At 47.3% G+C, this 12,904-nt stretch overlaps 5 protein-coding genes across 5 annotated transcripts; 1 reads left to right on the top strand and 4 right to left on the bottom strand.

Annotated features, from left to right (window-relative positions):
- Positions 1–140: 140 nt before the first annotated feature.
- Positions 141–3,544, bottom strand: I302_103604 (uncharacterized protein; the record flags this gene model as incomplete). The annotated part of the gene is made up of 10 exons (XM_019188972.1): positions 141–1,003; positions 1,072–1,261; positions 1,324–1,668; positions 1,726–1,884; positions 1,943–2,197; positions 2,265–2,344; positions 2,400–2,642; positions 2,699–3,200; positions 3,328–3,375; positions 3,440–3,544. The coding sequence occupies 10 exons, from the start codon at positions 3,542–3,544 to the stop codon at positions 141–143; spliced, it is 2,790 nt and encodes a 929-aa protein (XP_019048534.1).
- Positions 3,545–3,977: 433 nt separating this feature from the next.
- On the bottom strand, positions 3,978–5,325 carry I302_103603 (uncharacterized protein; the record flags this gene model as incomplete). The annotated part of the gene is made up of 3 exons (XM_019188971.1): positions 3,978–4,432; positions 4,506–4,683; positions 4,753–5,325. The coding sequence occupies 3 exons, from the start codon at positions 5,323–5,325 to the stop codon at positions 3,978–3,980; spliced, it is 1,206 nt and encodes a 401-aa protein (XP_019048533.1).
- Positions 5,326–6,677: 1,352 nt separating this feature from the next.
- On the bottom strand, positions 6,678–7,818 carry I302_103602 (uncharacterized protein; the record flags this gene model as incomplete). The annotated part of the gene is made up of 4 exons (XM_019188970.1): positions 6,678–6,719; positions 6,790–6,872; positions 6,959–7,093; positions 7,587–7,818. The coding sequence occupies 4 exons, from the start codon at positions 7,816–7,818 to the stop codon at positions 6,678–6,680; spliced, it is 492 nt and encodes a 163-aa protein (XP_019048532.1).
- A 1,445-nt stretch (positions 7,819–9,263) lies between these two features.
- I302_103601 (40S ribosomal protein uS7) lies at positions 9,264–10,384 on the top strand (the record flags this gene model as incomplete). The annotated part of the gene is made up of 5 exons (XM_019188969.1): positions 9,264–9,349; positions 9,549–9,610; positions 9,698–9,773; positions 9,876–9,988; positions 10,107–10,384. The coding sequence occupies 5 exons, from the start codon at positions 9,264–9,266 to the stop codon at positions 10,382–10,384; spliced, it is 615 nt and encodes a 204-aa protein (XP_019048531.1).
- Positions 10,385–10,871: 487 nt separating this feature from the next.
- Positions 10,872–12,602, bottom strand: I302_103600 (uncharacterized protein; the record flags this gene model as incomplete). Its single annotated transcript, XM_065869698.1, has 5 exons — positions 10,872–10,952; positions 11,025–11,119; positions 11,185–11,489; positions 11,607–12,090; positions 12,146–12,602. The coding sequence occupies 5 exons, from the start codon at positions 12,600–12,602 to the stop codon at positions 10,872–10,874; spliced, it is 1,422 nt and encodes a 473-aa protein (XP_065725770.1).
- Positions 12,603–12,904: the final 302 nt, after the last annotated feature.

Here is a 12,904-nt window from a genome sequence, read left to right as displayed (position 1 = left end):
CAAGTACAGTGAGTGCCCAGTGACATGTGCGGGCAGTTATCAAAAATCCCACGGAAAGAGGCAGATGTCCGCTTTATGGTGAACAGTAATATGAAACTAATGATACATTCCTTATCATACTCTATAATCGTATATACATGCTATGGGGGTTTACCCCCATATCGATCAATCACTCTCAAATTCATAATGGGCCACTGACCAACCATCAACAACCCCTCATTCTTTTCCCTGCCTTTCCACGACGAATCATCTTTATGGTAATCCGATTCTGCCCTGGCCCCAGCATCCGCATCAATACTCAATATCTCAATAGCCACCAACTTATTCTCCTCCTCCACGATCCGTCGTAATACCTCCCCAATGACCCACTCGGTATAGATCATCCCCACATCTCTCACCGCTTGGTTTTTAGGATGAGATTCTTCAAACTCCGCCGAAGGCCTTATCAAACCTTCTTCGAAACCTTGTCCCTCCGGCGGAACAGGTTCGCCCTCTGCCAATGGCGCATGACCAACTACTAATACTCCGATGGCACCTATCTTTTTCGCTACTTCCAATTTCTCGAGGAACGTACATCCCCCTCTTGACACGACCAAAACGAACGAATCGGTCAATTCATGGTTGATCCCCAGGTACTCTGATGACTTGATTGCGCACCCTTGATATGATTGATTGTCGACTTTGGGTGGTATGATAAGTCGTATAGGCCGAACACCAATCCTCCATAATGACGATGAGGATGCTGAATCCTTCGTGGATATAGGAACAAAATCGATTCCAAATGTAGCTGTGGCTCCGACCGCGTGTAGCAGTATCTGACCTTGAGTCCCGGAACTAGGTATATTGACAAAAGCGGTAGAAGCAGGATAAGATATGAAGCGCAGTAACAGCTCTGGTGGGCTATGAGAGTCTACTGGCGGAGTCGAGGGGATGGGGAGATGACCACGCATGGCTGGGTCTTGAACAATCACGTTCTGGCCTTGCCGTATGCGATGAGGTCCAACTGAGGAGCATAAACTCAGCTTAAGTGAAAACGCCAATGGCTAACAAGCCTGAGATTACGATACTTACTGTTGGCGACATCATACCCTCTACCATCAAACCTCCATCTCACACCTAACCTCAACCCCTCAATATCACTTATAACATAATCACCCGTAGCGAGATCCTGCTCGACCTTACTCGGTCCAGGCGACGGATCCTCGGGCGGTACAGCAGTAGGATCCGTAACATTAAGAGGGGAAAGTACGATCTCGAATGCCTACATTCATCTAGTCAGCGTCAACATCTTCATCCTGTAGTATTTTATCTGACGACACTCACGAATTTGGGTTCAGAAGGTACTTTACAGATACCCCCGTCATACCATATCCTCCTTCCATCCTCAATATCCACCCCAGTAGCATCCCACCCATAAATCAATGATCTGGCATAATCGTAATCCTCTCTACCTTCAATTCCCACTATGATACCTTGGCTCGGAATCGTACTACCTACAGTGACGAATCGATACACGGGACATGTGGGATTTTCGCCTTTCCGCATGGCTCGCCGCGGTGTTGACGGCGCCTTTAACAGATCTTTGGGCATTCTCAGAGGATGACCCTCAGTCGTAAAGACCGTGTTCGAGTTGGGGAAGGGAGTATCAGCGAAGAGAAGATACAGGTACTACAATATGTATTGTTAGCTTTATCTGAACGACGTGGAGTGATCAGAGAAGCTCACTTTCAGTGATTCGGATAACATGAAGCTCTCCATTCTGTCCTCTTGTTCTCCTGTCATGACATTTTTGAGGGTCGCAAAACCGCATTTGGTCTTTGTCCGCTTTTTCAGATCGCTCAGGATCTTTTCGCCGACTCGGAGGTAAAAGGGGTCTTTTGTCGCCTGCGTACGAGGTATGGATCAGCTGGATGAAACTCGTGTGACGAGGTGAAAGACGTACTTGATAGAGGTAATAGGTAGATTCTATAAATTCGGGTCTGCCAGGATATCCAGTCCATTCAGTCTTCCTTTCCTGCCATAACCACGATTCAGGCATCGCATCATGTTTTCTCCAAAGATTCCAAAATACAAGATGAGATTTTATTGCTGATACGACGTCCCCCGCCAAGACCTGCATGGCAGGTAGGAACGCCGATAGAGAGTCGATGGTCGATGGATTAGCAGGTTGCAGGAGTCTGGTTTGGATCGGTCGATACTACATAACCCCATTCATTCAGTAAGCTCTTATTCACTTCAATTCGGTACCGGCACAGCCAACTCACGATGAATCCGTCATTCGTCCGTATGTAAGTTTGTATCGCAGCGTAAGAGTCGTAAAATATATCATTATACGTATCATCGTCTTTACAACTAATATCAGCAAGACTCGACAGCTAAGGGAGTGGGGTAAAACATACCAAGCATCACTCCAGCTTTCACACCATACTCGAAAAAACTGTCCATCCCCGCTCCGACCCCGCTCATACCAGGTGCCAACCAGTGTCCATGAGTTCCTATAGTATTACCTAATAGATTCTGTGCTGATCTCCTATTCCATAAAGCGAGGTACGCAGAATGTGCGAGACGTTCGAATCGATCGTCGTTGGTAAGACGGGATAAAAGTGCGAATTCAAGGAGCAAACTCCCGGCTCCTGCGGTACCTTGCCATATATATCTTTAGCTCGTGCCCTCTATCAGAATACAAGTGTAAACTCACACGTCTCTATGCTTTCTCCTTTCAATACCCCATATTTCAGGTTCACCCTGGCATACGGTATACCCGTAATAGTGTCGAAAGCTGGTAAAAGCCTTTTCCCCAGATCATGTGCTAATTCCAGTATCCTCCCTTTGTACTGCTTCACATCCACCGTACTCTTCTTGGACCAGCTCAACAAGGATCCCTCGTCACTCAGGCCCAGGGCCGTGAACTGCTCGGAAGGATCATCCGGGAGGTCATCCAAAGTCTGATAAGTCGATAATAACGCTCCCAAAGCTCTGATGGTCAGTTCGAACACCTGGACTTTGACATCCTGATCGAAGGATACCTTTTCGGCTACGAGCTGAACTGCTTTGGGGAATGCTGAAGGATGGATGAGGGGGAGGGACGATAGTACGTCCAGGAGCGTCATGGAGACATTGGCGTGGATGTCGTTGATGCCTATGTTGTTTGGGTCGGGATCGCGGTGTAACGGACCGCATGAGAGGGGACGTAGCTCATCCTGTGCATTTGAATGATAAATATCAATATGAGAATATGTTGGGCGTGGAAAAAAGAGAGGGTATATGAGAGTCAAGCATAGCACAGCACCGTTCTCGTCGTTGCGCGAGCGGAAGAAGACCACTCACAGCTGGATAGGCATACTTCATATACCCTTCATAACCATGCTTGAACAGCTGTAACAGGTGGGCGGCATCAGCTGATAGGTTGCCTATGGTGCATAGTGGATATTCAGCTCACAGAAGCGGTCTCCACTCTAAGCTCTTCCCTCCTCTGTTCCGACATGCACCATACACCAGGTAAGTGAAGTAGGAGGATCAACCATGCCGCGTAGATTCGTCGCATGGGCAAAAGAAAGGCGATAAGGGAGCTGAGTATTTCTCACAGCAACCACCGATCTGGTCCGTCTGACTGTAGGTTTCGACTCCTGTATATACGTGTATTAGAGGATGTTATTGCATATATGTGTAAAACCACGAAAGAGGTTGGATTATGAGTATGCACTGATGAAATCACTCGCTCAACTCAGATTCCTTTGTTCGTCTTCCACGTCATCACTTATCGTCTTGACAATAGATAAATGGCTAAATTGCGAAAGAGGAGGTATCAATCATGCATGTGATATATGTATTTTGAAACTAGTGAGCTACAAGGGTGGCATCCATGTACTTGTGTTCTCGCTCAGAAAGCATTCAAGTCTAAAGTGTATAAGGGTACAATGTTTGGATATAGAAACGGCAGAACAAGTGTGGCGTAGCTATTACAGCGTGATATCACTTTAGGTAGAGCCAGACTCGGAGCCAGATTCAGAAGTAGAGATGGATGATTGGGTGCTGGTAGCTGAATCGGTAGCTGAGTCTGTGGCTGAACCTGTAGCTGAGTTTGTAGCTGAGTCTGTAGCTGAGCCAGTGGCTGAGCCTGTAGGTACAGAAATGAAGACCGAGGTATATTGACTGGTAGTACCAGTGGCAGTATCCGAGTCGGTGTCCACGGCGACTACAGAAGAAACGGACACGGCGGAAGATGGATACGCGGTCGCACTCGTAGCAGAGTCGGTGGCATAGACAGCAGAAGCCGTGGAAGCTGTTCCAGTGACGTTGGTATTGGAGTCGGTCTGAACAGCGGCGAGGGCATTGGGCGAGGTCGAAGGCAGATCAACTCCGGGAGTATAATCGGATCGAACGGGTCGGATGGGAACGTGGGTTTGGTCGGTCGCGTTGATAGTCAAGAACACTATGAGGACACCAATCAGTAAATGTCAAGAGAACAAAATCTTATCGTGTATGATGACCCCGACGGGACTCACTTTGATCGGTATTCTGGTCTGTACAGTTATACAGGACGACACCCAGATCTGTGTCAGGTCCAGTACCGTCCAGATCTCTATCATCTGTCAGACAGATCCCTGAGCCGGTGATGGCGATTCTCATGTCGTTGGTGGCGTACCACGATTGAAGGGGACTACAGTTCTCGGATTTTTTCAACTATCCCCCCCCCATGCAATTGTTGATCAGCATGTCAATTCCACTTGGCGTGCTGTCATCTGGACTTACAACCAAGGATGAGTTGACTCCAGCATCGACACCTCCAGCATCCAACGCGAAATCGCTTCCAGTGACGACGAGGGCACCAGCACCCGGAACGACGTTCCATGCTCTGGCATTGTAAGTGGGATCGGTGACGTTCACACAGGGGTACAAGTCTACTGGCATACCCGCTCGGAGTTCCTCCCTCGGATCGGGGGACAGGCACTTGTCCTTCCATGAGTCAGATTTGAGCTGGACGCCTTCGAGAGTATCGTGGCTGTAGATGTCGGCTGGGGATTGGCTTCCTGAGGCTGCTGAAGAGGTCTCAGTGCCGGTTTGGACGGCTACTACTGAAGATCCCGAGTCCGACCCGGATGCTGAAGAAGCGGCGGAGGAGGAGGAGGTATCGGTAGATTGGGTCAATGATTCCGCGGCAATGGAAGTGGGATAACCAGATGCTGTAGAGCTGGCGGGGCTCTCGGCAGTTGAAGAGGCAAGGGTGTCCGTGGTAGATTGGGATTGACTTTGGGGTAGAGGGTTAGCTAATCCGGATGAAGCGGATAGAACAAGGAGAGGTAAGAGTGAGTTCAGATAGAACATCGTGATGGTGTCTACTCGGTAGGTATAGTAGGGTAGTCAAGTAGATATAGATTTTAAAAGCTTTGTTTACAAGAACAAAGTAAAGTAGTAATAATAATGGGTATGGCCTTCCTGGGCGAAACGATCGTCTTTTCAATATATAATAAGTTAAATGAATGAATGATCTTCCCTCAATCAGTTTTTCATAGAGTGACCCACTTATATACCCTATCCCGAGGCTGGATGGGCATGTTGGTATGGATAGATGAAAGGAAACAATGAAAGGGCCGTGTGATGTCATCCTTTCATACGATCCACCTTTGGATGAATGGGTTGCGGAAGGGGTTAAACCTAATGGAGCGATGATTGGCATTCCTCCTTAGGGTTGAGGTGATTACCTATACAGGGGTAGATGGAAGATTGTCTGATCAAGGGACGTAGGTCTTCCATAGATTAAGGTCAGTCGTATTAATTTGTTTCTAGCTGTACTTTACCTCGGCGATACTGATTGCGCCAGATAAAAGGTGGTGCATCTCAATCCAGTGTTCTGGATATTGTATCAGGTCAATCAATATTGGTTACGGAAAACAAGACTTCGAAGGAAGACCGATGATGAAGTCAGAAAGGAGATGTGGATTTAGACGACATCGTGTATGTTCGGGACGAATCACTCACGCAAACACATCAGCATGGTATGACACACACGTTGGAGGCCTTCGTTCACTCCACCTCACACATGAAACCTTATAAGTCCTTGCACCCGCTAACATTCCTTTGTATCAGCTTACAGCGAGTCAGTAGACCACTAGAAGCGGAGCAGATGAGAGCCAAGGCAAAGACAGATACATTTATCCAGCATGACAATCGAGAGGAATACTGTAGAAATGGTAATGAATATGGACTAGTCAGTCTTAGCTTCGAGAATTTTTACGTTAGTATTATCAGTTACATTACGTTATCGTATTGCATCCACTTAAGCATGAATTTTACCTCGTTCTGGTGTGGCTAGCTCGCTGTCATCTAGCCGTGGTCCAAACAATCGACGTGCACTCCCTATCGTGTACGTGCAGAGCTTTCTGTGTAGTGCGCAAGAGAAGCAACGCAAACCACGATCGAAAAGAGTTGGAAGGTCGGTGGATAATAACGCTTAACCGACTTCGCATGTTCCTACAGCGGTCAAGCTCACACGTGGAGATCGGATGACCGTAGATCTGATGAAAGATTTCTCATATGATCTGCCGTGTCAGTCCTATCAAGACCTTCGAAAGGCGATGCCAAGCGACTGCCCTGCCAATGCACATGCAACATCTCTCAAAGCTTGATTAACATCCATGCGTTCCATCCGGATATGTTATAGAGCATTATAGAGATATCTATTGTCTCATGGTTTTCTTGGGGTCGGAGGAGACACCGGACTGAAGTCGAGGAAGCGGACACATCAGCACCAGATGGGATGATGAGAGATAGGCAAGCAAGATGACTCACGATAGGGTTCATGTTTTGGCTTCTCATGTATTCTGTCATCTTGTCTTGGTATTCTTGAGTCATAGTAGCGGGAGGAGGAGGGGCTATAGCATCGTCACAGAAATTAGCGGTCATACTCCCCATGACACCCCGACCATCATATGAGGGATAGCAGTGCACCGAAACCCACCTTGGCTTCGGACGAATAACAAAGTACCGTAAGCGGCACCGACGGCAGCGAGTACACCGGCAAAGACTTTGATACCGTGGCCTTTCTCGTTGACGGGTGTTCGGGGACCGTGAGGACCGAAAGCGACGAAGTAGGCTGGTTGAAGTCGAGGGGAGAGGTACAAGTTGTATGGAAAAGAAATGGTGGTCGAGTAGAACGGGGAGAGGGTTAATATAGGACGAGAAGAGATCGATATCGTCAGCATAAGATCTTTCATGATATTGACCAACATCGCAACGAGAGAGGAGGACCAATGAGTAGCGTGGGAATTATAAGTGGAGCCCAGGGAAGAGGAAGTATCCCTGCGTCAATTCTTCCTCCCCACATACGATCCTCCATCTCATCTGTATGCATCCTCGACATCTTTGCAAGATCCAAGACCCGTTCTATGCATTCCAACTCGCACTTGAAGATCAATGTTGATCCCCAGATGTTATGTTGATCCTCCGCAAAGCAGGTTGATTGACCCGGAACGAGCCGGATATGATTATCATCCAATTACATTTTAATGATATCCCTCCTTCCCTTCCCTATACGCGTTTTCTGCTTTCATAGCGATAGCGATACTGAGGGGATGCAGTCGACTCACCAGCTTTCTTCTCATCGAGGGTCAACTCCTTCCAGTCCTTCTTTTGGATCTGCTCGAGCTGTTGGTAAATCTCATATTGGTTCTCGGCACTCAAACCTTTCCATGAAGCTTCGATGTTACCCAAAGATCCACCGGTGAGGTTGGAAGAGGTCGATTGGACGGAGATGGTAGATGCGAACCTCTTGAAAGAGAGGGGGGCTACGACTGATCGAGAGGCTCGGAGGACGGACATGGTAGCTGAGTGGGGAGTATGAGCTAAGAGAGAAGAGGTTTTTGTACAACAATGCTGAATAAAGTCAAGAGAGTATGATGATATGAGGATAACGAGAAAACCCTTTTGCTGAGTCTGTAGTGCTCAGTGCAGCAAGGATGTTTTGCCCTATGAGGTGGAGTGGATATAACAGGACTCGGAAATGCCTCATTCAGGATGGTCGGTACGCTAGCAACGGCGTTTCGTGAAACTCCGCTTGGTAGGCACATTCCTTGATTGGTTCCGGGTTGTTCCGAATGCTGGACAGCGAATTTATAAGGGTAAACCCTCATTGGCAGTTATGAAAGTTGGATCAACCAGTGCATGCGTTGATCATGGGCGTTGACATCATCATTCAGCGGGCGCCAAACAGCGACAGATCAATGCGGCTTGGTGATAGCACCACAACTAACAGTTGATTTTGTCCGGATGCACAATTTGGATACCTGAACGTGTGACTTCCTTCTCTTCGCTCTACTGTCGTAGACTACACCCCTTTAGTTTCATATTGCCTTTGTGACAAGTATCAACATCGGGAATCAGATATTGTTTGTCTGATCCCTATCATGTATATCTCTTTGCTCTCGATTGCAGACTGCACAAACATGTCGCGAACGGAGAGGGCGAACATTGCTCATCGTTCACCCCAACGCAAAGCATGAACAAACAAAGTATAAGCAACGCTCGCGAGGAGACCGATTGATACAATTTAGAGCGAGTCGAACTATACATCTGATACGAATCATTGAGAGATGATGAGCATGAGCCAGCGATCAGCGTTGGGAAGGCCCAAACAACAAGTATCAATCAGAAACTTGCAAAGCAATGCAAAGCGTATATAGTAAATCGTATTTCGAGAACACCATAGACAAGGCTCACGTTCAGCAATGTCATGGCCTTTTTGCGATTCTCTGACAAGTGAGCCACGATCAGTTATATGGAGACGAGAACACCATAGGAATAGTCATTCACCAAAGAACGCTCCCGTCTGCAGATGACTGTGCTGTTCTTCGATAAGGATGCATCGATAAACAGAGGCGGCGATATCCGACAGCCAACTGCTTACGTATCACAACATCGGTTTTAAGAATCGGTCTTAAGCCTCTTGCCACTAATTCCCCTCTCCCATTTCTCTCAGCAAGGTAGGAGCTATAACGCCGCGATTTTCCGGTCCATCAAGGTATCGACCATCCAGTGCTTCGGTGAGTTTGAGGATTCGAGGTTTGGCATTGGCATCACTGACTGGCAGTAGCAGTTGCAGTATATCGAATATCAAAGTGGACAACTGTCAAGTGCAGACCTATCCTTCAAGCCTTAAGCTATCACTCACTACAAAACACATCAGTCGACCTTCATTCCGACTCGATATATCACCTCGAATCGATTTAGAAGGACTGGATAAATTAAAAAAGGAGGATTTGATCAAGATGGCTCTTCAAACTCTTCCTAACGATGTTGCTAAAGTAGCTTCAGAGGGTTCCGTTAAGCTTTTCGGAAAGTGGGACTCTGAGGGGTGAGTGATATGTCTCATCATATCAGGGGGGTGTAGATCTGGAGGATTGGATTGGAAGAAGAGGGCTGTCTGCATAGGAGGAATCACTACGATATGGAGGATCTTAAGATGGTCATTAGGAGAAGGATAAGAGGGCACGAAGAAGGAGAAAGGACAATAGATGGACAAGAATATCATGCTAATTCCTCGTTCACCACAGTGTTGAGGTCAAGGATATCTCCCTTACCGACTACATCAACGTCAACCACGCTGTTTACGTTCGTGAGTTGGATATTCCGTTTACACCAAATAATCGAATATTGCATATCAGAGTCAATCGATGCTGACAGTCCCTCCTGCATCACATAGCCCACACCGCCGGTCGATATGCCAAGAAGCAATTCGCCAAGGGACGAATGCCCATTGTTGAGCGACTTGTCAACGCGTGAGTGGTGGTTTGGCATGCTGTTGCTGGAAAGGAATGCGAATACGCAGAGAAAGCAAGTATCGATCGATCATCAATGCTGATTCTACCCGTCTACCACAGCCTCATGATGAACGGCCGAAACAACGGTAAAAAGATCATGGCCGTCCGAATCGTCCAACACGCCTTTGAGATCATCCACCTCGTCACTGAGCAAAACCCTATCCAAGTGTTGGGTGAGTTTTTCTCTCTTTCTGTTCCTTCTACCTCATGTCTATCGACAAACCTTTCCCTTCTTGCCATGTCTCTCCACTGCGTAGACACAGCATGACTAACCCGTGTTAATACTATCAGTCGACGCCATCGTCAACACCGGTCCCCGAGAAGACTCCACCCGAATCGGATCCCAGGGTACCGTCCGAAGACAAGCCGTCGATGTTTCCCCCCTCCGACGAGTCAACCAAGCCGTCTCCCTCTTAACCGTCGGTACCAGAGAATCAGCCTTCAAGAACTCCAAGTCCGTTTCCGAATGTCTCGCCGACGAGCTCGTCAACGCCGCTAAAGGTTCTTCCAACTCTTACGCTATCAAGAAGAAGGATGAGCTTGAGAGAGTAGCTAAATCTAACCGATAATTTCGATATTCTCTTTTTGGATTTTGGATTATTTGGTGGTGGTGGTGGAGAGGTTATAGGTTATATGTCGAACTATTGTAGGAGGATGATGATAGTTTGGGATATGATAATCTATAGGTAGTGGTAGTGGGTAGGAGTAGCCTACGACGTGGATGTGATGAAGGCTTGCTTTGCATTTTCAATATCACTTTGGGTACAGGTTGCATCGTTTGCGTTTTGTGGTATGAGCTGGGGACGTTGATCCTATTCTGACTTGACAGTTGAGACACAGTTTTTGTGAGATCTGTCAGTACTGCTCGTGATCAGTCAGAACAATTGACTCGCTGTGTTGCTACACTGTTATCCTGTACATGACTATAACATACATATGCTTGTCATATAAGCACTGAACGAATACAAACTTACAAACCTATCATATACAACATATACAAACGATACACACCAATGATACAACGTTCCCTCCTTTATATTTGATAAGCATCAGATCTCACCCATTCCCATCAGACTGAACCGTAGCAGCCAACTTAGCTTCCTTCTTGGCTTTCGCATTCTGCTTGATCTTCTCAAACTGGTTTCCGCAGGACATCGACATAAGCTTGCTGTCTTTCGCTTGGTAGTCGAATCGAAAACGGAAGCTTACCCGTTCCTTATACCTCCCTATCTGCTCTTTCTGCTTCTCATTCTCACTTCTCAACGAACGCAATTCATCTTCCAATTCCTTTATCCGCTTCTTGGCTGTCGATAAGTATCAATACCAATATAAGCTTTATTTCCCACAAATCGACAACTGGAAAGCTTACAACTCGAATCCTCTTTCCCACTCACACCTCCCGTCGAACCCACCAACCCCAAAGCAGGTATCCTACTCGAGTTGATACTAGACCCGGAGAGTAATTGCGATTGCCCCACTACCGACTTGACCCTCCCTGCTTCCCTCTTCAACCCCTCCATCAAGACTTTCAACCCCTTTTCCCTTTCTTCCAGCTGTTTCTTCAAGGTCTTATTGGTATTATCCACCGATTCTGCGTGGAGGGCTAATGCGTCTAGGGAGGTTTTCAAAGATGCATTTTCAAGTAAGAGTTCTTCGGCTGTTTTGGTGGGTGCGCTGGAAATGAAATGTCATCGGCTTAGCTTGGCTTGACGAACCGTTGGAGAAAACGTCATAGATATCGAAGCTACCTCCCAAACCTGTCATTGTGCGGGAGGATGAGATTTATCCTACCTATTTGTAGAAGTAGGCCTCTCAACCAACTCTCCAACGTCTTCTTCATCCGTCGACTCGGTATTCCCCATCCCCACCCGATCCCTACGATTCTTCACCACGTAAAAACTATCTTCAGGCTCAGCCTTCTCCTTCTCCTTGCCCTTCTCCTTGCCTTTATCTTTCTTGGTGATGGTTTTCTCCCTACTCAACTTGTCTTCCTTCTTCGTAGTTGACGTGGGATCGCTTGTAGGTGGAGGTGCATCCACAGGAGCAGTAGCGAACATCACCGGCCCACTAACTTCCTCTATCATATTTTCGAGCATCCCCCAGAACCTCGAGAATGGATCTAGTGTTTCGGGGGGTGATCCGAAATGAATGAATGATTCTTCTGTGGAGGAAGAGGTGGATGAAGAGGAATATAGTGGGGAGAGGGATGGTTCGCCCGGAGGAGGTGGATTAGGTGCAGGACGGAGAGAAAAGGGGGGAATCGATGTGCGATTGACTATCATAAATGTATTTAGTAAGCTGATTCAATCTAAGTGCAATGATAAGCTTACCTATACCAGATGGCGGGATACCTGTCAGCCCAAATGTACTGGGTACACTGATCCCCTCACTCCGAGACGCAGCACTCTCACTGACCAACCTCCTCTGTGCTGGTCGAGCCGTGCTATCTATACTCTGTCGAGTCGGCGGTACAGATATAGCTGCAAATTGATCTTTCTGAGCAATCGATATTCGCCTCTCCACATCCTTGAGCAGCTTGCGATGTTGGATGACCAGCATCTTGAGGGTATTGACTTCATCGCTTCCCTTGTCTGCGGCATCTTGTTGGGCTCTCTCGTATAGCTGTATAGCTTCTTGGTACGATACCAGGGCTGCTTTGAGGGATGATATGGGTACGAGCGCTGGACGAAGGAGTGTGGATGCTTGGAGGGATAGGGTGTGAGCTCGTTGGAGGGGGTTGAAGCTGGATGGGGTAGGGGAGGAGGAAGAAGGTGAGTTGGTGGACATGATGGGCTGTTGAGCAGCTGGTCTCGTGCGGTGAGACACAGCTACACGAGCATCGTGGTAGTAGTCTCTTGTCTCTATGAACTCTGTGGTAGTCACTACGTATTTCTGTATGGGACGTTTAGATGAGAGAAAGAAAGGAAATAGTCAACAGAGTCAGTTATATACTCGGCAAAGACAGTTGACCGGAATGTTCATGCCGTAACTGGATTACATAATACAACATGATACACCAAATAACCATAAAATACGCTTGGACCTGTTATTGTTCTCGTTCGACGTTGCTGGTATGTCATATCTGATCA

This window comes from Kwoniella bestiolae, chromosome 2, assembly GCF_000512585.2.
Source record: "Kwoniella bestiolae CBS 10118 chromosome 2, complete sequence".
Taxonomy (NCBI): domain Eukaryota; kingdom Fungi; phylum Basidiomycota; class Tremellomycetes; order Tremellales; family Cryptococcaceae; genus Kwoniella; species Kwoniella bestiolae.
The sequence above is the reverse complement of the archived record's forward strand: the minus strand, read 5'-3'. Positions and strand labels throughout refer to the sequence as shown.